Raw genomic sequence first — 27746 nt, forward strand, 5'->3', positions numbered from 1 at the left:
GTGTTTGGCCTCCACAAAGTGTTTGGGAACCGGCAGATCTTTTCTTTTTTGTCTGATGGAAAACCGGTGATTGTTGAGACGTGCCTTCATGTCACAAGTGGTCTCCCCAACATAGAGGAGACCACAAGGACAGGAAAGCACGTAGATCACAAACGAACTATTACATGTTAAAAAGTGGCTAATCCCATATTGGGTCCCGGTGACGGGGTGCGTGAACTTCTCACCCTTGATCATATAGGGGCAGTTAACACAACCCAGACAAGGGTAGGAACCCCTTCTTCGGGAGCCAATATGGGACTGTACCAAGGTCTTAGTCTGAATGTCCGCCCGTACCAACTTATCACGAAAGTTGGCAGCGCGCCTATAGGAAAGCAAAGGCGGCAAAGTCAAAGCTGGAATGTCAGGGAAGTTACTCCTCAATATCGGCCAATATTTGCGAACAATCTGGGCAATGGGAGCACTCTGCTCTGAATACGTTGATATAAACGGTATCCTCTCAGTTTTGCTACATGTGTTGGCAGATGGTCTCGGTTGTGAATCTATCACTCGACTAAGATGTTTATCAATCACCTGAGCGGGATAGCCTCTTTTCTTAAACCTATCTACCATCTGTGAAAGCCGGGTCGGCAGCAAATCAGGGTCCTGTACCACCCTCTTGACCCTAAGCAATTGGCCATAGGGTACAGAATTAATGATTGACCTCGGGTGACAGCTGCTGAAATGTAACAGTGTGTTACAGTCAGTCGGCTTGGTATAGATATCAGTGGAAAGTCCATTGTTCAATAGGGTGACCGTGGTGTCGAGAAACTGGACATGGGTCGCAGAGTGGACCAAGGTGAAACTAATATCTGGGTCCATGCTATTCAAAAAGTCATGGAATAACCCAAGCGAAAGAGAGTCACCATGCCAGATGAGGAAGACGTCATCTATGTATCGCCACCACCCCAGGACATTCCTGAAGTGGTGGGATACATAGACAAGGTCCTCCTCGAGGGCCGCCATGAAGACATTGGCATAGGTGGGTGCCACATTTGACCCCATGGCGGTCCCTCGTAATTGGAGATAAAAACTCTCCATGAATAAAAAATAATTGTTTCTCAGCACCAGATCGAGTAAATGAACAATAAAATCCTGACAGTGTGAAGAATGGCTACTGCCGGACAACTGCCTCCGAACAGCAGACAACCCCCTATCATGGTCAATGGAGGTATACAAACTGGTTACATCAAAGGATGCCAGGAGGCAGTTGTCCGGCAGCACCAAATCAGAAATTTTATCCAAAAAATCCCCAGTGTCCCTAATGTACGACCTGGCCGTAACCGCATACTGGCGAAGCAATTTATCAAAAAAAATGGAAATATTGGAAAAGATGGAGCCAGTGCCGGCAACAATGGGACGGCCAGGTGGGTCAATCAGTGATTTATGTATCTTGGGGAGTACATATATGACCGGTGTACGTGGTTGAGTTACAGACAAAAATTTATATAGTTCACCATCAATAATGTCCTGAGCCAAAGCTAGATCCAGGGCATTCTTGATGCATCTAGTAATTTCAAACTTCGGATCACCAGCCAACAATCTGTAAACATTCGGATCACCCAATTGTCTCCTAATTTCAAGTATGTACTTAGAGGTGTCCATGACAACAACCGCACCACCCTTATCCGCTGGTTTGATGGTGAGGCTGTTGTCATGGCACAACCCCTCCAAGGCGACAACTTCAGAGGAAGTCATATTAGGATATTTTAGGGGTGAGGTACTACTCTCATCCCGTAATGAGGCTATATCCCTGGAGACAGCCTTTCTAAAAGTTTCTATGGCAGAAGAACCACTATGTGGTGAAAAATCACTTTTGTTGGACAATCCAAAGGATTTGAGCCTCAATTCAGTAACAGAGGTCGATTGCCCAACGGGAGGACGACCTGCAAACCATACCTTGAGTTCAATACTCCTGTATAGGCGCTGCAACTCAAACCAAATCTTTTTCCAGCTGAATCTGTATATACACAGAAGTTTGTGCAGATTTCTAATAAATATGCCTATGACATTATTCTCCTGAACTTGGAGTTTCTACAACAGGAATTGGCGGATAGTAAGATACGGCAAGCTCAGACCACAGTTGCCTTGGAAACTATGCTGGGCCAGGATGAATTTAAAGTTTATGAAGAAAGTTGCAATGAATATTTATCTAAATTTACTAAGGAACAGGAAGCCACCAAAAGGAAGAAATGGCAGCGAGGTGCCGACGATTATGCAAAGGGAAAAGTGTATACATGGCAAAATGATATGTCCAAAAAGCAGCATTTTCTGCCACAGCGATCGGGCAACAATAGGAAGCAATCGGGACAATCCGGGCCGTCAACTACTCAGAATCCCACATCTAAGAAATCTTCTTTGGAGATGGGCCCCGTGATGGCCAGAGAACCAGACGGGGTGGCAGAAGACATCACAAGTGGCGTAAATCCCAAATCACCAAGGACACTCAAACACATGTCATTGCGCAGAAAGGGGAATCAAGCTCAGTAAATAATCTCTCTACTGTGGTAAATATCTCCTCTGTGCCTTTATCTGAATTACAAATTAAGGTGTTGTCTAAGAGTTTGTCATTCTGTCCCTCAACTAGGGTCGATTGGTTCAATCTGGAGGCCGACCTGCAGCGCCTATACAGGAGTATTGAACTCAAGGTATGGTTTGCAGGTCGTCCTCCCGTTGGGCAATCGACCTCTGTTACTGAATTGAGGCTCAAATCCTTTGGATTGTCCAACAAAAGTGATTTTTCACCACATAGTGGTTCTTCTGCCATAGAAACTTTTAGAAAGGCTGTCTCCAGGGATATAGCCTCATTACGGGATGAGACTAGTACCTCACCCCTAAAATATCCTAATATGACTTCCTCTGAAGTTGTCGCCTTGGAGGGGTTGTGCCATGACAACAGCCTCACCATCAAACCAGCGGATAAGGGTGGTGTGGTTGTTGTCATGGACACCTCTAAGTACATACTTGAAATTAGGAGACAATTGGGTGATCCGAATGTTTACAGATTGTTGGCTGGTGATCCGAAGTTTGAAATTACTAGATGCATCAAGAATGCCCTGGATCTAGCTTTGGCTCAGGACATTATTGATGGTGAACTATATACATTTTTGTCTGTAACTCAACCACGTACACCGGTCATATATGTACTCCCCAAGATACATAAATCACTGATTGACCCACCTGGCCGTCCCATTGTTGCCGGCACTGGCTCCATCTTTTCCAATATTTCCATTTTTTGGGATAAATTGCTTCGCCAGTATGCGGTTACGGCCAGGTCGTACATTAGGGACACTGGGGATCTTTTGGATAAAATTTCTGATTTGGTGCTGCCGGACAACTGCCTCCTGGCATCCTTTGATGTAACCAGTTTGCATACCTCCATTGACCATGATAGGGGGTTGTCTGCTGTTCGGAGGCAGTTGTCCGGCAGTAGCCATTCTTCACACTGTCAGGATTTTATTGTTCATTTACTCGATCTGGTGCTGAGAAACAATTATTTTTTATTCATGGAGAGTTTTTATCTCCAATTACGAGGGACCGCCATGGGGTCAAATGTGGCACCCACCTATGCCAATGTCTTCATGGCGGCCCTCGAGGAGGACCTTGTCTATGTATCCCACCACTTCAGGAATGTCCTGGGGTGGTGGCGATACATAGATGACGTCTTCCTCATCTGGCATGGTGACTCTCTTTCGCTTGGGTTATTCCATGACTTTTTGAATAGCATGGACCCAGATATTAGTTTCACCTTGGTCCACTCTGCGACCCATGTCCAGTTTCTCGACACCACGGTCACCCTATTGAACAATGGACTTTCCACTGATATCTATACCAAGCCGACTGACTGTAACACACTGTTACATTTCAGCAGCTGTCACCCGAGGTCAATCATTAATTCTGTACCCTATGGCCAATTGCTTAGGGTCAAGAGGGTGGTACAGGACCCTGATTTGCTGCCGACCCGGCTTTCACAGATGGTAGATAGGTTTAAGAAAAGAGGCTATCCCGCTCAGGTGATTGATAAACATCTTAGTCGAGTGATAGATTCACAACCGAGACCATCTGCCAACACATGTAGCAAAACTGAGAGGATACCGTTTATATCAACGTATTCAGAGCAGAGTGCTCCCATTGCCCAGATTGTTCGCAAATATTGGCCGATATTGAGGAGTAACTTCCCTGACATTCCAGCTTTGACTTTGCCGCCTTTGCTTTCCTATAGGCGCGCTGCCAACTTCCGTGATAAGTTGGTACGGGCGGACATTCAGACTAAGACCTTGGTACAGTCCCATATTGGCTCCCGAAGAAGGGGTTCCTACCCTTGTCTGGGTTGTGTTAACTGCCCCTATATGATCAAGGGTGAGAAGTTCACGCACCCCGTCACCGGGACCCAATATGGGATTAGCCACTTTTTAACATGTAATAGTTCGTTTGTGATCTACGTGCTTTCCTGTCCTTGTGGTCTCCTCTATGTTGGGGAGACCACTTGTGACATGAAGGCACGTCTCAACAATCACCGGTTTTCCATCAGACAAAAAAGAAAAGATCTGCCGGTTCCCAAACACTTTGTGGAGGCCAAACACAAAGAAAAAGATTTGAGGTTTATGTTGGTGGACCATATCACCTTGTCCAGAAGGGGAGGTGATAGGACGCTGGCCCTTAAACAGAGGGAATTGAGGTGGATCCATCGCCTCAACACCCTGAGACCGCATGGTCTTAATGTCGATTTTAAGTGGAGTGTGGTGTAAAAGGGGTTTTCTGTGCTAGTCCCATTTGGTCCTTGACTCGTTGCGCCCTGGTGTATGTGTATATGTATTAGTGTAATTTGTCATCTATTATGAAAATTGATCATGTACTTTATATGATCGTTTTATCTTTTTCTAATTTTCTTCTTTCTCTTTTCTTTCTCCAGTTATTGGGACTGCACCGTTTTGGTTCGTGGACAGTGGGCGTCTATTTCTGTGTCTCCTTGTTGATTTATGGCGTTGGGGGAGATCTTTTGGGCCATATAAAATACAAGATACTCAATGGGTCTACCGTAATTATACTTCTGTGGAGTGGTGGTCTTCTATATGGTCTAAAACATGAGGGTCGGTTTCTGGAACTGGGCACCGTGGCATTGATGTGCTATGGACCCTTTTCCGATATGGACCAGGTCCCCGTCCCAGTGTGAAATAATATGAGTATGGCAGATTAAATTTAGGGACAATCCCTGTTGCCGATATACTCGGACCACGTTCACTCCGATCTGTTAATATTTCAATGCAGGTTGACCTAATGAGGCATTTATTAAGCCTCAGTTATATATTCTCTTATGGATCCTTATTTGGCCTTTGCTCTCCCTACGCCGTTCCTTTGTGGACCCGTGCCTGCCCTATGCCTTCCGCTGGATCCTGTGGAGACACTCAGCATGTTGCTGGGCCGGTTGTTGCTATGGCAGCGACGCCACTATTGTAGGCGTGTCTGACCTGGTGACGCGGCCCTTGCATCATGGGTGTTTCCCGGCGACGCCTCTGGTCTGGTCGTGGAGCCGCCTCCCGGGTCGCGTGTCTCTGACGTCACGTTTCCTTGGTGACAGCTGCTGGCTTCGGTCCTAATGGAGTCGCGTACCGTGACGCGGTTGACCTCTTGGGCATGCGCGGTTTGACAGTGAGGACGCGGATCTTGGCGCCCCTGCACAGGTGCTTCGTGTGAGTTGTTTTTAACTTTTATTGTTATGATTGCACTTTATATGATACACAGGTGACTTCAAATACATGGATGAGTTGTGAATCAACAATTTAATCACAGTAGAGATTGATAACAAGGCTGTATATACTGTGAATGTATTATGATATATGAATCAGCATGTAATTGTATTAATCAGATTCACTTTATTATGCACAAAGCACTTTATTATGTTTTATATACTTTTTATGAAGTAATCATGCTTTATATTGATTAATTGTCACTCTAAATTTCCTGCTATGGATTGTGGGTATATATACCCTTGTATGACACTGTGTGATATGCTTGAGAAAGACCGCATCGAGACGGTTGAAACGTTGCAGAGGGAATAGAGATCCACCTTTTTTCACTTTACCTGGAGTGCTGCCTTATCCTTTTGATGCTTATCTACATATAGCCGCCTGAGCCCACGGCTGTGAGGACGTGCACCGGTTTTTTGTCTTGTGCTGCTGAGACCCGCATTTTGTTTTTATATATATATATATATATATAAAATCTTTGAAAGAAGGTTCCCTATCGCCTGGTTTCATTGACTGTGTGTGACCAGTTGGAATGCCTGTAATGATCGATACTGCGTACAATGCGTATGGCTGCTCAATCATCAACCACCTTCTATCTAATGTATATGTCCATGTTACAGGCTCATGAACGCGTGCGCCCCATGATGCACACTGCTATTTGCATAGGCAGCGGCCGTGTGCCCACCCTTTAATGATGCGGACCCATCACTTCAATGGATCTGCGATCCACAAGATTCAGTCAACAACGTGGGGAAAAAAATGTGATGCGTTAGCACAGACTGAAATCCCACAAAAGTGCTGTGTGGTGCTTCTGCTCCGTGCCTCCACATCTTGCGGATTGCAGACCTATTCAAGTGAATTGGATACGGAGCGAACACGGCCAGTGGTTGTATATTGCGGACCATGTGCATGTGCCCTTAGGCCCAACTTTCCAGGAACGTTCAGGAGGCTCCCATAAAAAGGGGAGACCTCCAAGACAAGTTGGCAAATCTTGAATTTAGCCCTAATTTTGTGTGGTACAGAGATGCTGTGTCATCAGACACAACCTTGGGTAACCAACACAGAGTGAAGGCGGACCAAGTCACAGAACAGGGTGCAGCTTGAGAGACATTTCACCAGGATTTTTTTTTTGTAGCGCTGCACACACCAAACACAACTTTTCCCAGAAGGCTTTGCCAAAAAGTTTGATCAACTGGTATTAGCATTTGAGCTTATTTTTTGCACGAATTACTTACTGGTCCATATCATGAACCATCCTACTCTGATTTTCCCACAAGTATTTTTACTTAAATTTCCTACGTTAATCTGAAAAGAGCGTTAAGAAGGCCAGACCCTGCAGATACTCACCTCTCCTTGTTCCTGCAGCTTGCAGTCCTTTCCTCCAACGCCATCATGCACATCGTGGAGTCAGCATCAGAATGTTGCCTGCTGCACACTCGCGCGTCAAGAAGGTTGCTGTAGGAACGGGAAGTATTTTTTTCCAGGAGCCTTTTGGAGAATAGGCAAGTATAAGGGCGTGTACACATGAACCAAGTTACAGAGCTAGAAACCACCACAAACCAGAGAAAAAACATCAGCAGGAGCGCCTCAGTTGAAAAGCCAAAATTTAAGTCCAGCTAGAACATAACCCTTATTTAGAGTTATAAGGGTTATGTTCTAGCTGGACTTAAATATTCCTTACTTCTTAACCCATTATATAGAATCATATTTAGAATTGCTGGACTTTGACGGAAAAGCCAAAATGTTCTTTTTACTGATGTCCTGTCTTTTGCATTGATTTTGGAGAAATGGAAGCAAAACACAGAACACATTAACTGTGATGTGTGCATAAACCAAATGGAAACTGTATGTGTGTGTGTGTGTGTGTATATATTTTTATATATTACACTCACCGGTAATCCGGTTTCCTGGAAGTCTCCGTGACAGCACAACCTGAGATTGACTTCCTCTGATAGGACAGGAAAAAACACAGAGAGGTTAAGAACCCTACTCCTTCCCCTCATCACCAGTGTATTTTTAAACAGAACCAGGAAAAGGGAAAGGAACTATTTAGGGCTGCAACGATTAATCGATTATATTCGATAACTGGATTCGTTGTCGACGAATCCAGTTATCGAATAATCGCCGATTCGTTGCTATGCGGGCGGGCGGTCGCTGCATCTTTATTTTACCTTTTTACAATGACGCTCCTGTAACAGCCAGGCAGAGCGGACGGCGGCGTAACGTCACTCACTCACGTGACGCACCTGCTCCGCCCACTTCATGAATGAAGTGGGCGGAGCAGGTGCGTCACATGAGTGAGTGACGTTACGCCGCCGTCCGCTCTGCCTGGCTGTTACAGGAGCGTCATTGTAAAAAGGTAAAATAAAGATGCAGTGATTAGTCCGACTTATAAGCATCGGGGCCGGGGCTGTTATGGGGAGGGGGGAGGATCTGTCTATGTCACTGCTATGGGGAGGGGGGTCTGTGTATAGCACTGCTATGGGGAGGGGGGAGGATCTGTCTATGGCACTGCTATGGGGAGGGGGGTCTGTGTATAGCACTGCTATGGGGAGGAGTGGGGGGTCTGTGTATGGCACTGCTATGGGAAGGGGGATCTGTGCACTGTTATGAGGAAAGGGATCTGTGCACTGTTATGCCCATAACAGTGCACATATCCCCCTCTCCATAACTGCGCCACCCACAGATCCCCCTCTCCATAACTGCGCCACCCACAGATCCCCCTCTCCATAACTGCGCCACCCACAGATCCCCCTCTCCATAACTGCGCCACCCACAGATCCCCCTCTCCATAACTGCGCCGCCCCCACAGATCCCCCTCTCCATAACTACGCCGTCCACAGATCCCCCTCTCCATAACTACGCCGTCCACAGATCCCCCTCTCCATAACTACGCCGTCCACAGATCCCCCTCTCCATATCTCCGGCGTCCACAGATCCCCCTCTCCATAACTACGCTGTCCACAGATCCCCCTCTCCATAACTGCGCCGTCCACAGATCCCCCTCAATAGTGCCGTCCACAGATCCCCCATAATAGTGCCGTCCACAGATCCCCCATAATAGTGTCGTCCACAGATCCCCCATAATAGTGTCGTCCACAGATCCCCCATAATAGTGTCGTCCACAGATCCCCCATAATAGTGTCGTCCACAGATCCCCCATAATAGTGTCGTCCACAGATCCCCCATAATAGTGTCGTCCACAATTTCTTTTAATATGGCCTTTGAACATAATTTTTCAAGTAAGATCATATAAACCTCTCTGTTTTGTAATTTTGTCGTTTTTCCCGATTAATCGTAGAAATTAATCGGCAACTAATCGATTATTCAAATAATCGTTAGCTGCAGCCCTAGAACTATTAAAGTAATCTGAAACCAATAAAGAAAAAAAAGGGTGGGATATATGTGTGCTGTCATGGAGACTTCCAGGAAACCGGATTACCACCGGTGAGTGTAATACTCATTTCCCCAGTCGTCTCCATGACAGCACAACCTGAGAACTAACAAAGTAACTCTATTGGGGGGGGGGCAACAGCACCCAGGACCTTGCGTCCTAAGGTCATGTCCTCATTAACAAAAACATCTACTCTGTAATGTTTAGTAAAAGGTATGGGCCCTCTTCTACGTGGCTGATCTGCAAATCTGGTCTAGTGATGCAGAGGCCCTCTCAGCCCAAGAGGTGGAAACAGATCTTACAGAATGGGCTTTGAGAGACTGAGGAGGCTCCCTGCCGCAAGCTATGTAGGCCTCAGAGATGGCACACCTGATCCAACGAGACATAGAGCTCCTTGCTGCCTTTTTTCTCTTAATGGGGCCACAGAACTGCACAAATAAATTCCTATCAATTCACCAACTTTTTGTGACTTCCATGTAATGAAGAACACATCTTCTAACGTCTAGGTTATGATACTTTGCTTCCTGATCATTCCTAGGATTGGGAAAAAAGGAGGGAATAACAATATCCTGGGACCTGTGGAAGGTGGACACCACCTTGGGGAGGAACCCAGGGTCTAATTTAAAGATGAGTTTGTCCCCAAAAATGGAAAGAAAGGGTTCTTGAATGGACAGGGCCTGAAGCTCACATACTCTTCTTGTTGAAGAAATGACCACTAGAAAAATGGTCTTAAGGGTGAGCCATTTAATAGATAGGGAATCCAAAGGCTCAAAGGGAGTATCTGATAGGCTTGATAGTACGGCATTCAGGTTCCAGGGAGCGACCACGTTTTTAACTGTGCGTCTCAACCTCAGCTGCCTTTAAAAATCTAGACACCCAGGCATTCTCCAAGACTGGTGTTGTAAAGGGCTCCTATGGCAGAAACCTTTACTTTAAGAGCATTAGGGGAGAGGCCCATATCCAACCGATCCTGGAGGAACTCCAAAATGAGAGGGATGTCTGGTGAGGATTGGTTAAACCTTGAATTCGCCCAGGCAGCAAACTTCTTCCAGATTTTAAGGTAGGACCCACAGGTATTTGTTTTTCTACTAAGTAGGAGAGTATCCACTACCCTTTGAGAGAGGCCTCGGCCTAATAGGATGGATTTCTCAGTAACCAAGCTGATAGACTGAGGAGTCCGAGATTCGAGTGAGGGATTGGACCCTGCATCAGAAGATTTTTCTCCAGGGGAAATAGGATTGGGTCCTCCTGACTGAGGGATCTCAGGAGACCGAACCAGCCTCTTCTGGGCCAGAAGGGAACAACTAGGATCAGGATTCATCTCTCTGCTTGGAATTTTTGGAGGACTTTTGGGATCATCGGAATTGGGGGGGGGGGGGAGGCATACACCAGTCCCGACGTCCAGTCCTGGGTGAAGGCATCCACTGCCACACACGGATCCCTTGGGTTTAAAGAGAAGTAATGTGGTACTTTGTGATTTCTTTTTGAGGCAAATAGGTCTACAGATGGAATGCCCCACCTATCTTGTATTTTCTGGAAGGCTGTTTGTGACAGACCATTCGTCTGGATCCAGCCTCTGTTGGCTTAGGAAATCTGCTTGAGTATTGAGTGAGCCTTTCAGATGTACCGCCCCTAATGATTTCACATTCTTTTCTGCCCAGAGGAATATGTATCTTGCGAGGTTCTGAAGATGCCCGTGCCTCGTCCGTCCTTGATGTTGTATGAACGCTACCGCTGTGGAGTTGTCTGAATGTATTAGAACATGACGGTTTTTGGCCTGAATCTGGATTGCTTTGAGGCCTTCCCATATGGCATGGAGCTCCCTGTAGTTGGATGACATTATCTTCTGAGTTTCTGACCAGGCACCCTGAAAGGAACCGGTGGCAGCAAGGGCACCCCAACCCCAGGAACTGGCATCCATCGTTAGGGATAGTACATTTTCTTGGCTCCAGGGAACCCCCGTCTTCAGGTTCCTGTCTGAGAGCCACCATATCAAGGAGGCCTTCATGTCTCTGGTTTCTGGCATCCTCTCTTCTAGGGTCAACTGGGATCTGTTCCACCTTTTTAGGACAAGGCTCTGCAGAGGCCTCATGTGAAATTGGGCCCAGGCAACGGCTGGGATGCAGGAGGATAGAAGACCTAGAACCCTCATGGGCTGCCGGATAGAACAAGAACATATCTTTAGGAATTGTTGGATTCTTAGTTTTAGATCCTGGATCTTTTCCGGAGGAAGAAAGGATCTTTGGAGTGTCGAATCCAGTAGAATGCCCAAGAACACTCTCCTGTGACTTGGAGTCAGATTGGACTTTTCCCTGTTGATGATCCACCCCAGGTTCTGAAGGTGAGAGAGGACCACCTGTAGATGTATTAGGAGGAGATCTGATGTTTCTGCCACTACCAGCAAGTCGTCGAGATAAGGGACCACTAAAATCTCCCTGCGGTTTAGAGAGGCCACGTCTTCTGCCATAACCTTGGTGAAGATATGAGGAGCTGAGGCAATTTCGAAAGGTAGACAGGTGAACTGATAGTGGCGGATCTTTCCCTTCATCTTCACTGCAAACCTCAGGTACCTTCTGGAAAGGTGATGTATTGGAATGTGGAAATAAGCATCTTTGAGATCTATTGTAATCATTTGAGCTCCTTTCTTGATAAGTTTTACTGCCGTCCTGACAGTTTCCATTTTGAATTTGTGATATGAATTGTGTTTGTTTAGTGGTTTTAGGTTTATGATGGTTCAGAATCTCCAGTTTGGTTTCCGGACCATGAATAGAGGCGAGTAGTGACCATTCCTCCTTGGGGACGTGTTCTATTGCCCGTAGGGACAGGAGTTCTTTTATACTCTCGGACACGGAGGACCTTAGAGATCCCTGGGGTTGGGTTATTACAAACTTTTGAGGGGGAAGTGAATCCAACGCTAAAGAATACCAGTTTTTTATGATGCTGATAATAAACGGGTCTGTGATGGTCTGTTCCCAGAAACGTAAAAAGGAACTGAGCCTTCCCCCGACCTGGATTACGTCATCGTTTGGAAACGGAGGGACTACCCTTGTTGGGATTAAAGAGAAAGCTTTTCCCCTTATTCCCCCTGGTATAATTCCGTCCTCCCGACCTTCCACGGTCAGGTCTGGAATCCTGCTGCTGTTTGCAAAAAAACTGTTTTCTATTCCCAATTTATTTTTGGGAAAGCCTCTTTTACAGCCAATAGACTGCTCTAAGATTTTGTCTATCTAGGATTTGCTCCCTAGGGGGTCTTGTTAATTAGGTGTAGCGCCAACTGTTCTAACCATACGGCTAAGGTGCGGGCTACACAGGTCGCAGCAACCCCTGGTTTTAATAGGGCTGCAGTGGCTTCCAAGATCTTTTTGAGTAAGCTCTCTGCTTTTCTGTCCATTGGATCTTTTAATTGGACTGCATCCTCAAAGGGCAGGATCATACGTTTAGCAACTTTGGCCACTGGAGCATCGACTTTGGGAATAGACGCCCAATCCGCCTCTTGAAAGAGGTACAGTCTCTTTATGCCACGAGGAATGAATGAACCTTTTTCAGGTTTATCCCATTCTGCCTTTATGAGTTTCTGTATATTATCAGGAACAGGAAAAAACAATCTCTGCCTCTCCCCCAGCCCCCCAAAAATTTATTCTTGGACAGACCTAGGTTTCCTAGGAATTTCCATCCTGACCGTGCCTCTTATGGCTTTAATTAGATCATCAACCAGCCATGGCAGACTGGACTTCCACTCTAACTATGGATTTTATTTCCTCAAGCAAACTGGAAGACTCCAACTTGACTACTGAGGAGGTAGACTCTTTACATAGAAGTTTAGACCCAGAGGAAGGTAAGTGCTTAGCACAGAGGCCACACTTCCTGGGTTTAGCTTTAGTGGAAGAGGACGACTCCTTTTCTCCCTGCACTACAAGGGAGAGAAGGGTCAACCACTACAAGGCAAACAAACATACAAGGGCGCCTGAACCAGGCTACTCACAGAACCCAAGGTAGTGGGGGGCTCCAATCAAGAGCCGGCAGTGGTAGGGGCACTCGTTGGTCCCGTCCACAGCAGGTTTGCTAAAACACTGCAGGCAGGTGAGGAGACGCTAGGCCCACTCTGAAGGCCGCCATGTTAATACGCAAAGCCACGCCTCCTCAGCATCTGACGTCATCACCCGGAGGGAAAAAGCGTCCTAGCCTCGCTCCGGCCGCCTATCCACTCCTCATCAAGCCCCACTGGACCGCCGCAGGAGGGAGCTTCGCCGGGGCCACCAAACACAGAGGGGCCCAGGCACAGGCCGCATACAGAGGAGGGAATAGCTGGACCTCCGGAACAGACCTGACAACAATCCGGTAGGAGAACCAAACAAAAAAAGAGAAAAAACTTGGGAGTGTTAAGCTAAGGAACCCAGACGAGCTCCCAGCACACCTCTCTGGTATTCCTTCCGTGACAGGACAGGAAAAAACACTGGTGATGAGGGGAAGGGGTGGGGTTCTTAACCTGTGTTTTTTCCTGTCCTATCAGAGGAAGTCAATCTCAGGTTGTGCTGTCATGGAGACGACTGCGGAAAAAAAAAAAAAAATATATATATATATATATATTTATTTATATACACACACACATACACACACACACTACTTAACAGGGATATTTGGCTTGTGGGTGAAATTTCAGGATGCACTCTAACCTTTACAGGTGAATGTAATGTGACCTTCTCTAAACTTTTGAATGCATGTGTCCAACTGTTCAGTGTTTCAGTTCTTTTTGCAAAACTTGATGTTCTTGAACAAGGAGCTTAACCGCAAAATTTACAACAGGTGTTTGATCCATGAATTGTCCAATACAGTTCCTGGTTCAATTAGAATTGGTATTTAAACTGTCCTCCTCATCATGCTGTTCACATTTTTGACATCACGAGACCAAGGCAACACTTAACAATTGATCAACAGTACCTCACCATTGCGAGGCTTCAAGCAGGATGTTCTCAGGCCACTGAGCTTAGAGTGTCACAGAGTGTCATCAGCAGGTTGCAACAGAGAGACTAGAAGAGTCACAGAAAGGCATAGAAGTGGACATCCTTTAGCCACATCCCACATTGATGGCTGCTACATTGTGAACAATTCCCTGGGGAACCGGATGATGAATGCAACACAACTCCAGGCAACTTAAGGGAGGTGAAAGGCTCCCAAGTGTCACATCAGACCATTCAAAACTGTTTACATTAGCATGGTCTGTGTGCTAGACGACCTGCAAGGGTACCTGACTCATGGTCTTGCATGGGCCAGTGAGCATCTACGCGGGACAAGGGACCAGTGTGCTTCATGCTGTTCACTGATGAAAGTCAATTCACGCTGAGCAGAAATGATGGCTGCCAACAATGTTGGAGAGATCAAGGAGAACGCTATGTATCAGCCACTGTTGTCACCAGACAAGCTTTTGGTGGTGATGTTACAGTGTGGGCAGGTGTGTCTACTCAATACAGAACTGCCTTACACTTTGTGAATGGTACAGTGACAATCCCATACTACTTGAATAACATCATTAATCCAATCATTGTGCCTCGGCATGAACACCACAGGCCTAATTTCATCTTCATGGACGACAATGCACCAGCTCATCGAGGTCGCATCATTAGGGAACAGCTGCTGGAGACTGGGGTACCTAAAATGAGTGCCCTGTATTTTTTCCAGATCTGAATTCCAATTGAAAACCTATGTGATCAGGTATGTTGCCGTGTAGAGGCTCGTAACTCTGTACCCCAGAACCTCAATGACCTGAGGGCTGTCCTTCAAGAAGAGTGGGATGCCATGGCTCAGCAGACAGTAAGTCGACACACATACATACAGAAATGTACTTTTTTATGCATTACACTTAGAAACTGTAAGCGTATCTACAATGAAAGCATTTTGGTTATTTTTTTTCTATTACAATTAACCTCTTCAGGACCCTGTGATTTGGTGTGTTTTTGTTTTTTCATTCCCTGCCTTTCCTGAGCATTATAATGCTAGACCTCAAATCTATTGAATTACACTGAAGGCATTATATCAGAACAGTTCCGTAGATTTGAGGTCTGGCAGGAACACATAGCATTATGAATCATTATAATGCTGTGCAGTCCCATCAGAGAAGCAGAGGTCATAAAAGGAAATTGCGTTGCCACACACGTTTCTCGCAACTCATTCATCTGAAACTAGCCTTACGCAGCTTCTTTTTTTTTTTTTACACCACATGTGGATGAGATTTCTGAAAATACTTGTACTGTACAACGCTGTGAATGTGTGGACGTACGTACCCTAAGGCTATGTCCACATGTGACTGAAATGCTGATGGTTGGTGTCATGGATTTTAACACAGCAAATTGACAGTATTGTGCAGTATCAAAGTGAAAGCTTTCAGAAATCTTATCCACATGATCTCGAAAAAAAATAAAAACTGCCGATTTCCACTGTGGTTTTCACTTTGCAGTTTCTTGCAGGTTTCATTTACGACATTAACTGGCTAATAAAAAAATGACACTTTCATTTTACTAATATTTATAATTTATTTATGCTGGCCAGTATGATTACAGCAATAAATGTATTTACTTTGTTTTAATAGTGAATTTTGTTTTATATTTTCTTCTACTGAGCTGTGCAAGAGCTTTGTTAGTGAGCTGTAGCTTTTCTTTATAGCATAGTATAGATTACTTTTTGATCTTTGACTCTTTCATTATGACATTCACCATATGTGATAATTACTTTTTTATTTTAATATGCAGCGATACCAAGATATTTTTTTTTTGTTGCTTATATTTATGTTAAATATGGAAAGGTGGTGATTTTTTATGCTTTCATTTTTAAAAACCTTTTTTCAGCATCATTTTTTAGTTCCCATGCAATTGCTTATAACCTACACTGCAATCAAATAGAATTGCAGTCTACAGTAAAATACTTTCCTTTTAACCCCTCTCTGAGGCCGGTTACAACATTTCTCCCAAATATAGCAGTACCTTATAGGTGGTTGTACCAGCAGGGTGCACCATTTGGTTTATGAAGCATTGATATTTACTGAAATGACTTTCTAAGAGCCATAACCTTTATTTTTTGGTTGACCGAGCCGTTTAAGGGCTTCTTTTTAGCAGGACATGCTGTAGTTTTTATTCTTACCATTTTGGGATAGTTTAAATTTATCTTTATTCTATTTTTGGGGGGACACACAATGGCCAAATATTTTTTTTTTTTTAAATGAGGTTCACTATTGGGTATAAATGACATTTTACTTTTATTTTGCTGGTCAGAGCAAATACAGTCATACCATACCAGGTTTTTTTTTTTTTTTTCTATATTTGCACCATAAAATTGCTTATTCCTTAACATTAGTTTTTTTGGGTCATCCATATATATATATATTTTTTATAGAAAGAGATTTAGTTTTTATTGGTACCATTGACATTTTGATCACTTTTTATTTCAAGTTGGCAAATAATAGCAATTGTCATTGTTTTTTTTTATGGGGTTTACCACGCAGATTAAATAGTAATGACATTTATTCATTTAATCCACTGCAAAGGCACTACATTTGTATAGTATATGTTATGTTTTCTTTTACATCATATAATAATTTTTATAAAAATCATTTGTATTCTGTGTCTCCATATTCTAAGAGCCATCATTTTATTTTTCCATTGGTGGAGCTGTGAGGGCTAGTTTTTTTTTTTGCAGGAAAAGCCGTAGCTTTCATTGGTGACATTCTGGAGTAAATAGGACATTTATTCCATAATTTGGGCCAAAAAATAGCAATTCTGCCAGGGTATATTTTTAATATGATATTCCCCATGCAGTGTAAATGTTCATTTTATTCTGCAGGTTGATACAGTGAAATAAGGGGTTAAAGGGATTGTCCCATTACAACTAATCCCTAATCCAGGATAGAGGATAAGTGTCTGATAGGCAGGGGTCCGACCACTGGGGTTCCCACCAGTCATGAGAATGGAGGCCAGTGTATCCCTGTTTGTATAAAGTTGTGGACACCCATATGTGCTGCCGCTCCATTCAGAGCTATAGGTCTGCTGGAGATAGCAGAGTGCTTGTACCCTGCTATCCCAGCAGTCCCATGGAGCAGAATGGAGTGGTGGATACACATGGGAATACGACTCCCTTTCCAATGACGGGCGGGAGCCCGCCTCCACTGAGCACTTATCTCCTGGCCTGTGGGTAGGCAATGAATATTTTTGTGTGATGACACAACTCCTTTAGTAACAGTCTTCAGAAAACTATCTCCAGTGGCAGCTGTAGAAAGCCATAATGTTACGTTTTAAATCTATGTCTGTACAACGGGGCTGCAAAAAGAAAAAAAACTTGGGCTTTTTTGGCTTAATGAACTGATTAGTACATGGGGCACCAGAGATGTGAGCCTCTTGTTTTTAAAGCATTTGTAAGCTTGATCAGACCTATTAAACCAGTCATATTGCCCAGGAGGGTTGATCATTCTGATAAAAGCAATCTCATAGCTTGCACGGCTGCCGAACCATCATTACCTTAATCTTTAAGCAAGCTAAGCAGTTTGAGCACTGAGGGGCCGTGGAGCATCACTACTGCTACGCCCCTTGGTGCTCAGTTCACTCCCCTCTCCCCTTTGATTTAAAGGGCTAGACAATGGTGCCTGCGCTGTGCCTCACTAATAATCATTGGTGGTCCAGCGTTAATATGTTATATCCAGTGTGTGTGCATGATTTTGATAATGTGCTGTGGCTTACTTGTATGCAATTATTAGTGGCAGTGGAGCCGGTGCAGAGGGGAACGAGAGAGAAAACTTACATTTCCATCCTGCCAGCAGCTGTGCTCCTCCTCTTTGATGCTGCTGGCACTTCCACTTCCAGGTGGACTGACATGCCAGTGGCTTCACACACAGCAGAGGAGGGCAGCTGCCAGGAGGCACAGTGCCCGCTCCTCTCTGCCACCAATGACTGCATACATATAAACCACAGCACATTATCAAAATCAGGCATTCCTAGAGGAATTAAATGGGCCACCGATGATTAATAGTGAGTCACAGTGCAGGCCCCATTAGACAGGTCTGTACAGCCCTGTCAAAGGGGAGGTACTGAGCACCAAGGGGTGTAGCAATAGTGGTGCTCCAAGAGTTATACCGGCCCCTTGGTGCTCAAACTGCCTAATATGCATACAGATAAAAATAATGATATCTCAACAATCGTCCAAGCTATAAAGAAAAAAAATATATATATATCGTTTTAATCAGCATGATCATCCCTACCATGCAATATGCTTGGTTTAGTAGGATTGCTCATGCCGACAGAGGCTCTTTAAGCCGAATGCTCTATCTTACAGTGTCGTAGTACTTCAGTGAACAGGGAAAAATGGCATGTAGCCTCCGTCCCAGTGAGAAAATACTATCTGTGTAGTGAATTTAATAGTATGAATAACATCATTTGATGGTGCAGTTGGGACTCATAAACCAGACACATCACTGTTTTATTTTTTATTGCAAAAGTCATAAAATTTTCTTAGTCACGCATAGATAAACTGCTTTGACGAGAAAAAAAAAAAAAAAAGTTAGTATTTAAATTAAAAATATTTCCACAACCATTTAGAAATACATTATTCCCATCTTAGCTTTACATACTAATTCACTTTTAGTACTAACAAAACACACAGCCTGAAGTGTGTGCAGGTTATCTGCATTTCCACTAGCTGGGACTCTGCATTGCAGAGCTCCGACTACTGAAACTGAGCAAAAGGACGAGAAGAGTGCAGATAGCTTTTCAAAAATTAATAAATAAAATTGCATTTAGTACAAGTCAGTTCCTTTCTGGAATTACAACTACTTGTAAAATCAGTTTAAGTGAAGAAACAGGATTTACACCAGTTGTAGTAAGAAAACAAAAAAGTGCAAAGTAGAACAAGAACTTTAACATCACTATATCCGAGTGACTTCATTTGTTGATATGGAATTTGGCAGCAAGTGATAGTTTACATTTTTCTTATTGGCTACATTATATTGCCAAAAAATATCTCAAGGTTTTTAATCTTGATTCTTTCAATTCCATTATAAGTAATTCCTTAAAGAGGTACTCCACCTAATTATGTAGATTTTTTTAAACGATTGTTTAACAAAGGGTTAAAAATAGAATGGCTTCACTGCTGCCAACAGTTTCCCTGCTGTCAGCACAGTGCCAAAGCATCAGATTCAAAGAGTCAATTCCAACAAGGTGTTGCTATGGCAACACAACCTTTTATATTACGTTGTTCCTAGCAACCAATCTGTCTCCGGTTATCCTCAGTACAAGGGTAAAATGAAACTGTCAACTGTGTTGACGGAATAAAAAGGCAAAAATGTTTGGTAGAACGCTTTTCAAAATCTCTTAAAGGGGTAGGCCCATCTGGGACACTGATGGCACATCGCGACCTGCTCCTATCTCCAGTATGGTGCCCCCAAAGTGAACAGAGAGCAGCCACGCATTGTTGGCCACCCTCCTTTGTTCACAGCTATAGGAACTCTGAAAATAGTCAAGAGCCGGCTTGGCTATTTCCGGCAGTTGCATAGCAGTAAATGGAGAGGTGGCTGTTCCTGTGCGGTGCGCTCTCCATTCGCCACTATGGGAGTTCCGAAAACATCTGAGTGCGCTCGCTCAGCTATTTTCGGAACTCAGCAGTGAACGGAGAGCACTGTGTGTTCTCCTTCACTTCAGGGGCCCTGTTCTGGAGATGGGACCTGCACCTATTTGACATCTATGACATAACCTAATGATATGTATCAATGTCCCATATGGGTCAACCCCCTTAATCAGATTTTTTATTTTTTTAATTGGGGGAGGGTCTCTTTAATGTCTTATTTATATCAAGCATCAGAATTCAGTTTCTATATCTATTAACACAAAAAAATAGTGCCCTGTTCCCATAAAAAAAATGTGCATGCCACATATTTTTACAGTTCACAATAAAACACTTATTAATTTACATACAGTAATAATTTATTCAGAAATGTTCAGTTAGATTACTCTGAGACATTATGTTTCATAATAAAGAGCAGCCATCTCACCTCAAATACCAGACATACACTATACAGCATAGCAGTGAAAAGAATTAACTAATCTCCAATAAAACAGTCAAAGTGGTGGTGGTGGGGGGGGGGGGGGGGGAATTGGATGTTGTCTAGCTGCAACACGTTTCCTTTTTTATTGCAGATAGTTACACAATACCTACTGTACCTATGCACATCATGAGATCACAGTACTTGGATTGTCAGATCAGTCATGCAGAGAGGCCAGCCAGGGAGAAGTAGTGGGAGAGAAAAAAAAAGACAAAACAAAAAACAAAAAAACTTTCAGTAGGAATCACATTGCTATTAACAGCTGTATGATAAGCTGCAAATGTATTCACAATTACTAAACCAACAGCCTAGTCTTAGCTTCAGTACAGGTCTTGACTGATATCATTAGGTTGACTAGATTCTCTCAGTAAATGATAAGCAACTACAGTTAGGTATCTGTATTGTTTCACTGATTATACTTGTTCGGTGCCAAAAAAGCTTAAAATGGTCTAGAAGGCCGAAACAGTTCATTGAAAAAGCTCTATAAATATCCTAGGTTTCATTATTCTTAAACTGTATTGGTTATTTTACAGTAGATACGTGAAAATATTGAGTATTATGGCTTCCTGAACAAACATCATCAAAAAGCAATATTTACAGATTTTATATTTGTCTCTTTGAATATACATGGACAGCTAAAAAATAATACACCAGTATTTCATTTCAAATAATGGCAGACAGTCTTTTCAAACAGAAGTCACTAAGTAGGAGCCAGAATGTCTTTTGGGACTTTGTGAACCACTAGAGTCTGTAGCTTCACTTTTGGAGTCCCTTTTCTTTGAGTTTGTAGTCACAGGTGTTGGGATCTGGGATGGTCGGGCTGTGCTACTATCTGAATTGCTTTTTCTGGGACTAGGGTTATAATTAAATGGAGTTACACGTGCTGCAACAGTCCCACTTGGTGAGCTATGTTTGCTTGAACTACTTGAGCTAAATGGAGTGCGCTCTGCAAGACAATTTTCATTTGTCTCTTGCCCTAAAGGTAGGCTGTTAAATACAGGTTTTGGGTCAGTCCCTTTTAGATCCAAACCATCCAATTTAATAAAGGATTTCTGCCTATTCTCCAAAACAAGCCCATTTCCATTCCCTGAATTATGCCTTCCTTGTGAGTCTTTTACTCCCTCATCCTTTTCACCATGCTCTGAGATATTGTCAATAACTGGGGGAGAATTTCCAGTAGGGGATCTGCCTGACCTAGGGTTATTGATTGGGCAGTCTTCAATTCTTACCCATACATCCTCTGTTTTAGAAACTGCTGGTGCCATTTGATACACTGTCCTACTTTCTGCCGACTCTGCATGAGTATTTGATACTTCATTATTTGCAGTCTCGAGTACTTCATTTTCCTTTATTTTCCTCCAAGTTCCTTTTGCAGATTGACCGTCTAATGTAGATTTAGGCCCTGGAAAGGAACATGGCTGTCTTTCATCTTCACTTTTTGCTTTCTCGCTGGATTCAGAAGACGCAGACAAAATGGAAGATGAGCTTCCAGTTCTTCTCCATGTACTAACACGAGGAAGTGATGATGAATGCTTACTGTGTTCACGTTTCCACGTTCCCGATCGTGTAACTGGAAGCCTGGATGGCGATTCAGAATGGGAACGGCTTATGTCGTGACGCTTTCTGACATCACTATGTTCTAATGAAGAATTAAGGTTTGGAGGAGTTTTTCTCCATCCCCCAGACTGTACAGAATGAGTTGATAATGACATATCAGGAAGAGAAGGGCTTAACACTGGCGTCTGAGACTGAGATCTGGTTGGTGAATCAGCCCTTGATGAAGAAGATAAGGACTCAAATGATGCAGACTCTTCTAATTTTCTCCTTAAAGTTGGACTAGGTGCTTCCTTAATAAAAGTAGACTGACGTACTAAAGCTGGTCTCTCAGATCTGTCAGACTCACTTCCACTAGATTTTGTTGAAGACATTCTAGACAACTCTACTTTCTTAGTTGATCCAGAGTAGTTTGCATTTTGATTCAAGCCTTTTGATGCAGACTCACTTCTTGGAATTCCACTGGATGTTTTGGGTAGACTTGATGGTTTGTTCAAATTCTGCTGACTTAACTGCCTACCTGGAGATGTATATGACATTCTGCCTGAACCAGAGGATTTGGTGGATGCTGTGCTAGGGGAGGATGTTCTTGGTAACTGAGAAAATTTATTTGGAGGACTTATCCCATTTCTGCCTGGGGAAATTGAACTTCGACCGGGGGACTGCATAGGTCTGCTTAATGGTTGAGGGGAAGGTCTTGAAGGAGTAGAATCTTTTGAAGCTGATCTAGAAGGTACTTTACTTGGTCCACCAGGGGTAGCAGTCTGTCTGTTATTGTAGAAGGATTCAGATTTTAACGGTTTTGGTCCTCTAGGCGAACTACTGGAGTTGTCAGAACTTTTGGATGGGGTACTCTTTAGAATGGGAACTTTCTTTGAAACAGGGCTTGTACTTGGAGAACTAGCACGGACACCAGGTATATGAATCATTGTTCTACCTCGAGATATTAAGGGCACATTTGCTTGTGTTGGCGGTTTACACTGACTTGAAAAATCTGAACTCGAGCGTGATTTTCCTGTAATCATACTTTTATACATCTTTTTGCCCCCTTTAATGCCTTTAGTTTCCTCTTCATTTTTCTTACACGCAAATGAACCTTTTTCTCCAGGCTTTAAAATTCTTGGCCCTTTGTTTGCAGTTATGGGTTTCTCTTCTTTGTCAGGTGTTAAATGGAAAGGAGATCCCAAAGAAATACCAGATTTCAGTGAAAGGATTGAATCTGAGTCTGAAGATCCTTGCCGGGACAATGGGACAGCAGATGCTGCTTGATGTAACCGACTAACAATTGAATTAGCACCTTCCTGAATTGCTTTCCAGTCAAAGTTCTCTGAATCTGGAGAAAATGCATTTTCAGAATCTGGACTTTGTAAATCTCTTAAATCTAGAGTGAGATCGGGCTCTTCGGCAAGAATACCACCAATGCTATTTGAACGGATCTTCTCATTTTCACTTTTGGTCTTTGACGGCTTTTTCTTCTTTGGCATTGCAGAACTAATGCATTCTTGTAGCAGATCATCTTCAGAGTCGATGCTTAAAGAACTCAGAGAGCTGTTACGAGAGAAGCAAACTGGGGTATCTTCAACATGAAATGATTTGGGAGCATACCCTGAGGTTTGAGGTCTCCGCATTTCCATCTGTGAGTCAGAAGGTTCATTTTTCTTAGGGGGCTTAATTTCTTTGTTATTATTTTCTTGATCAATATCACTTAATGAGCTTAAAGATGAATTGCGGGAAAAGCATACAGGTGTATTTTCAATAGCAAAATTCTGCATTTTCTCATCAGAAGCTCCTCCTCTGTCTTGTCTTTTAGATGCAGGTGGAAACGAAGCCTGCTTTTGTAGTAATGACTTTGACAGACCTTTGACAGCTATATTATTTTGCTCCTGCTGCTCTTGCCCTAATGACTGACATGCTGATGGGTAATTTTTGTTATCCGCCCTTGTGTCTGTTTCTTTTACTTCTTTTTCTTTCCGCAACTGTTCTTTTTCTTTGGAAAGGTCAACATCATCTTCATCAAAGTCTAAAGAGCTCAATGAATCGTTCCTTGAAAAACAGTAAGGGGTGCCCTCAATTGGAGTATAGTGGTGAGGTGAATCAAAAGCAAAGCTTCCTTTTGCACGTTCTTCATTGTTAGGTAGTTTCTCATTTGCTTCTCTTGCATTTTTACCAGTTTGTTTTCTTGTGTCAGTGTAAGGTTTTTCAGGTATTAAACTCATTTTCTGATCTGAGCTTTTCTTTGAACGTCCATTTGGTTGTGGCATAGGTTTCACAGGCGAGGTAGGCTTCCTTTCATTTTCTTGTGAGTGTCTAGCTCCAGTAGCACCAGCAGATGTATGATTAATTTGATCCATTATCTTTTTGACTCTAAAAGGCTTGTGGCTTTTACCTTTCGGCATTGCAGAATGTATGCATTCTGCAAGAATATCGCCTTCCTCTGTTTTATCTTCATCTAGACCTGAAGCAGCAGTATTTAAGCTTTTTCCTGCTTGTGTTTCATCTGTACTTCTTCCCTCAGTGGGTATTGTGTCCCTTTTTTCATAGTTGGCAGAAACAGGTACATTAGCCTGATCATTACTTGACAGCTCATTTGGTGGCGATTCTATAGTGAGGTCACTCAGAGAAGTTGCTGTAGAAAAATTTATTGGAGTGCCTTCAACACAATAAACTTTAGGCATGTCATCTGCATGGGTGAAACTTACATGCTTTTGAGCCTGTAGTCTATTTTGAGGAGGAAGAAGTTTATAAACTGGAAGCTGGCTTGGTTTCCTAGCAGTAGGAGGAGGAGCTTTGGATGTAGTTGGTTGAGGTTTCTTGTTCTTCCTTGAGGATTTTGTAGGCATAGCAGATATTATACATTCCTCCAATATGTCAATATCATCATCAGTATCATCCAGCATGTCTTTTTCTGGTTCTCCTTGTTTCTCTTCCTTTTTGTTCTGTCGTTCAGTTGAATCTTTTGATTTCTCTGACTCTGCTTCGTTAGCTTGATCATTTTCAAATACTGGAGGCATAATTTTAAGTTCTACATCTTTAGGGATATATGGTTCATCGAGGCTAAGAGCACTGAGGCTTGATGCACATGAAAATCCATCTGGTGTACTCTCAGTAGCAAAATGTAGTAAGGTATCAGCTTCTTGAAGCACCTGAACCCTTTGAACAGCTGTGTGCACAGCAGTCTGTTTCGTCACTGGCTCCCTTTCCTCTGCATCGACTGTTACCTTTGGTTTACTCGTCTCTCTCTTATTTTGTGCTGCTTGAGGGGGTGGTGGAGTTTTACATCTGCTGGGAGGCATAGTTTGCCCTGGGCTGTCAGGAAGGTCACTAGGACTTATTATTCCACTAACCATACCACTACATGGTTCACTTTGCACAGAGCTAGCAATTGAATGACTTTCAAAACTATCCAGTGAGCTCACAGATGTACATCGGCTGAACATTAAAGGAGTTTCCTGTACATAATGTTCTGGGGGGCTTTTAGGTGTTTGTGCTCCACTTTTTGAGGGAGACTTAGCACCCGAAGAAAACTCAACTGATTTGTGTCTCGAGGCATCTGATGGAGACAAGTTTGAAGTCTGAAGTCTGCTTGGTTTCGTACGTATATGATGTGAAGCAGAACGAGTTTCATTAGAAGCACTATGTTTTGTTGCAGCATCTCTGCCATCTTTTAGTTCAGTTATTTGAAGAGTGTTGTTATCACCTTTTCCCTGGACACTTTTCACTCGTCCTTCAATTTCATCTTCAGCAGAAGACAAAGATGATAGAGAACTGCAGCGGGAAAAACATATAGGTGTGTCTTCAACACAGTAGGTTTGTATTGTTTCTTGGTTAATAGAAGGAGGTTTACTTGAAGCTTGTTTCTGTCTGGTTTGTCCACTTCTGGTTTGGGCAGAATTAGGATGAAGTTGATTCTGTCGGTTTGTATTTGGTGATGGTGTTGGTGTATTACTGCTTGATGACACATGATCTTTTTTAGTTCTCTGTTTGGAAGAGCTCTTTGAAAAGGAAAATGATGATTTTTGAGTCGACGGTGGAACATCTGATTGATATTTTCTACTGTAATCAATGGGCTGCTCAACATGATGTTCTTCTTGGTTATATGTAGTGACATTAAAGTTGACTTGCCTGTCGTCGTCCTCCTCCTGTTGCTCTTCCTCGGAATAACGTTCACTGAAATTTGTTGTTTTGTCATCATCATAATCATCAACCTGACAATGTGGTTTGTTCGATTTCTGATTCATTCCTACAGTAGATTTTCCTCGCACTTGATCTCCTTGTGTGTTTGGCGCTCTTGATCTATACGGTGACACATTTTCTGGCTGAGCAAAATGTGAGAATTTTTTGTGTTTTTCTTCTTTGTTTTCAGTAAATGCATTATAAGATGTCTTTTGGTTCCTAGGCTGCCTTTGTTCATTTTGTTTTATTTCATTATCTATTACGTGTTTAGGTCTTGCCCATCGATCATTTTGAGTTGGGCTTTGCCTGCCAGAATTCAACTGTTCATCTGAGTATTTCAAACTATAATTTATTGGGGTGTCCAGTTCGGTATCATTGTCATCCATGTGATTAGCACTGTGTATCTTGTGAGCTAGCCCTGCAGGATACTGTCCATAACTGCAAAATTTACTCTCCTCATCTTCAGAGTAGGCCTCAACGGAAGGTTTTACTTGACCACGTTTTCCATAGCCATCAGTGCTGCCAACACTGTTTAGGCTATCATTTGATGACATTTTAATATAGGATACAGGACACGCTCTGTTAGAATGATCCCCCTTGGTAAAATTGTATGGATTTGTAAGAGAATGGTTTGCAGAAGTCTTTCTAGAAGCAGTCCTTTCTTCCAACGCACTGTGCATTTCTGAAGAGGACGGTGAAGTTCTGTCCTCAACGAGATGAATATTTGAAACCTCATCCAAAACTTTAGCAATTGGAGCAGTAGTTGATAGCTGTAATCCAATACGCTTAGATGAGTTTCCTTCGTTCACAGAATGATAGGTACTTATTCCTGGTCGTTCCCTGTCCTTTTCTGGTCTGTTGCCATCACCCGCCGTCCTGGAAGATGGTGCAGGCAAAACTGTTGCATTCATATATGGTGAAAGAACAGTTAAATTCCCAGGGTTAAAGTTGTCTGATCTACAAATAGACTCATCATGTCTACCTGAGTCTAGAGCATATTCATTGTACATATTCTGCTTATGTCTCTGCTTATTGCGGTGAGAGGTTTTAGGACTTAAGTTATCAATGTTGTCAAACGTTTCAGATAAATGCTGCGCATCCAGCTCTGCTTCTAGTGCTTTCTGCTTCCGAACATGAAGAGATGGGACAGCAGATCCAGGAGACATGATATTGGCATCTTTATATTTAGCAGGTCTATTTGCCATTAGATTCCTTAGTGCTGCTGCACTGCCCATTGCTATCATTTTGTGCTTTGAATGGATGAGGTTCTTCAGCATGCTGACAGCAGCCATGTCCCAGAGAGCTTCCTGATCCTTAGCGTTCCGTGCAGATAAATTCCACAAGGTCCCACAAGCATTGCTGACAATTGTCAGGCTGTGTGATTTTAAGTGCTGTAGTAAAGTCTGCAAGCAGTTGTTCTCCCGCAGGATTTGCCTATAATAAAACAGGAAACAAGATTAGACAAATCAGACATTGGTGTTTCACAACTGCAAACATAAATATAAAAATATATAATTACATAATAACAGGGAGATTTATCCTTAACTGGTGTAAAGGAAAACTGGTGTGGTTGTCTTTAGCAACCAATCAGATTCCATCTTACATTTTTCAGAACAGTGGAATCTGACTTTAAACCAAATTTTGATAAATCTCCACATAAGAATCTACGTTGTATGGAATATTTGAGTACATTTATTCTGCACTTCTGAGTAAAAGTGTATTACCAAAGAAATTGCACTAAACTACATGAAGGAAAATGCAACCTATA

General features: G+C 43.1%; 1 protein-coding gene across 5 annotated transcripts in view; it reads right to left on the bottom strand.

Moving 5' to 3' along the window:
• Positions 1 to 18627: 18627 nt before the first annotated feature.
• APC (APC regulator of WNT signaling pathway) overlaps positions 18628 to 27746 on the bottom strand; it is a 125532-nt gene continuing 116413 nt past the window's right edge. For 4 of the 5 annotated variants that reach the window (XM_044275940.1, XM_044275937.1, XM_044275938.1 and 1 more), the window contains one exon: positions 18628 to 27412. In XM_044275940.1, coding sequence (XP_044131875.1) covers positions 20938 to 27412 — 6475 coding nt within the window. In that variant the 3' untranslated portion in view covers positions 18628 to 20937. The remainder of the gene's footprint in view (positions 27413 to 27746) is intronic. The other variant, XM_044275941.1, reaches the window with a different exon arrangement.

This window comes from Bufo gargarizans, chromosome 1 (assembly GCF_014858855.1).
Source record: "Bufo gargarizans isolate SCDJY-AF-19 chromosome 1, ASM1485885v1, whole genome shotgun sequence".
NCBI lineage: Eukaryota > Metazoa > Chordata > Amphibia > Anura > Bufonidae > Bufo > Bufo gargarizans.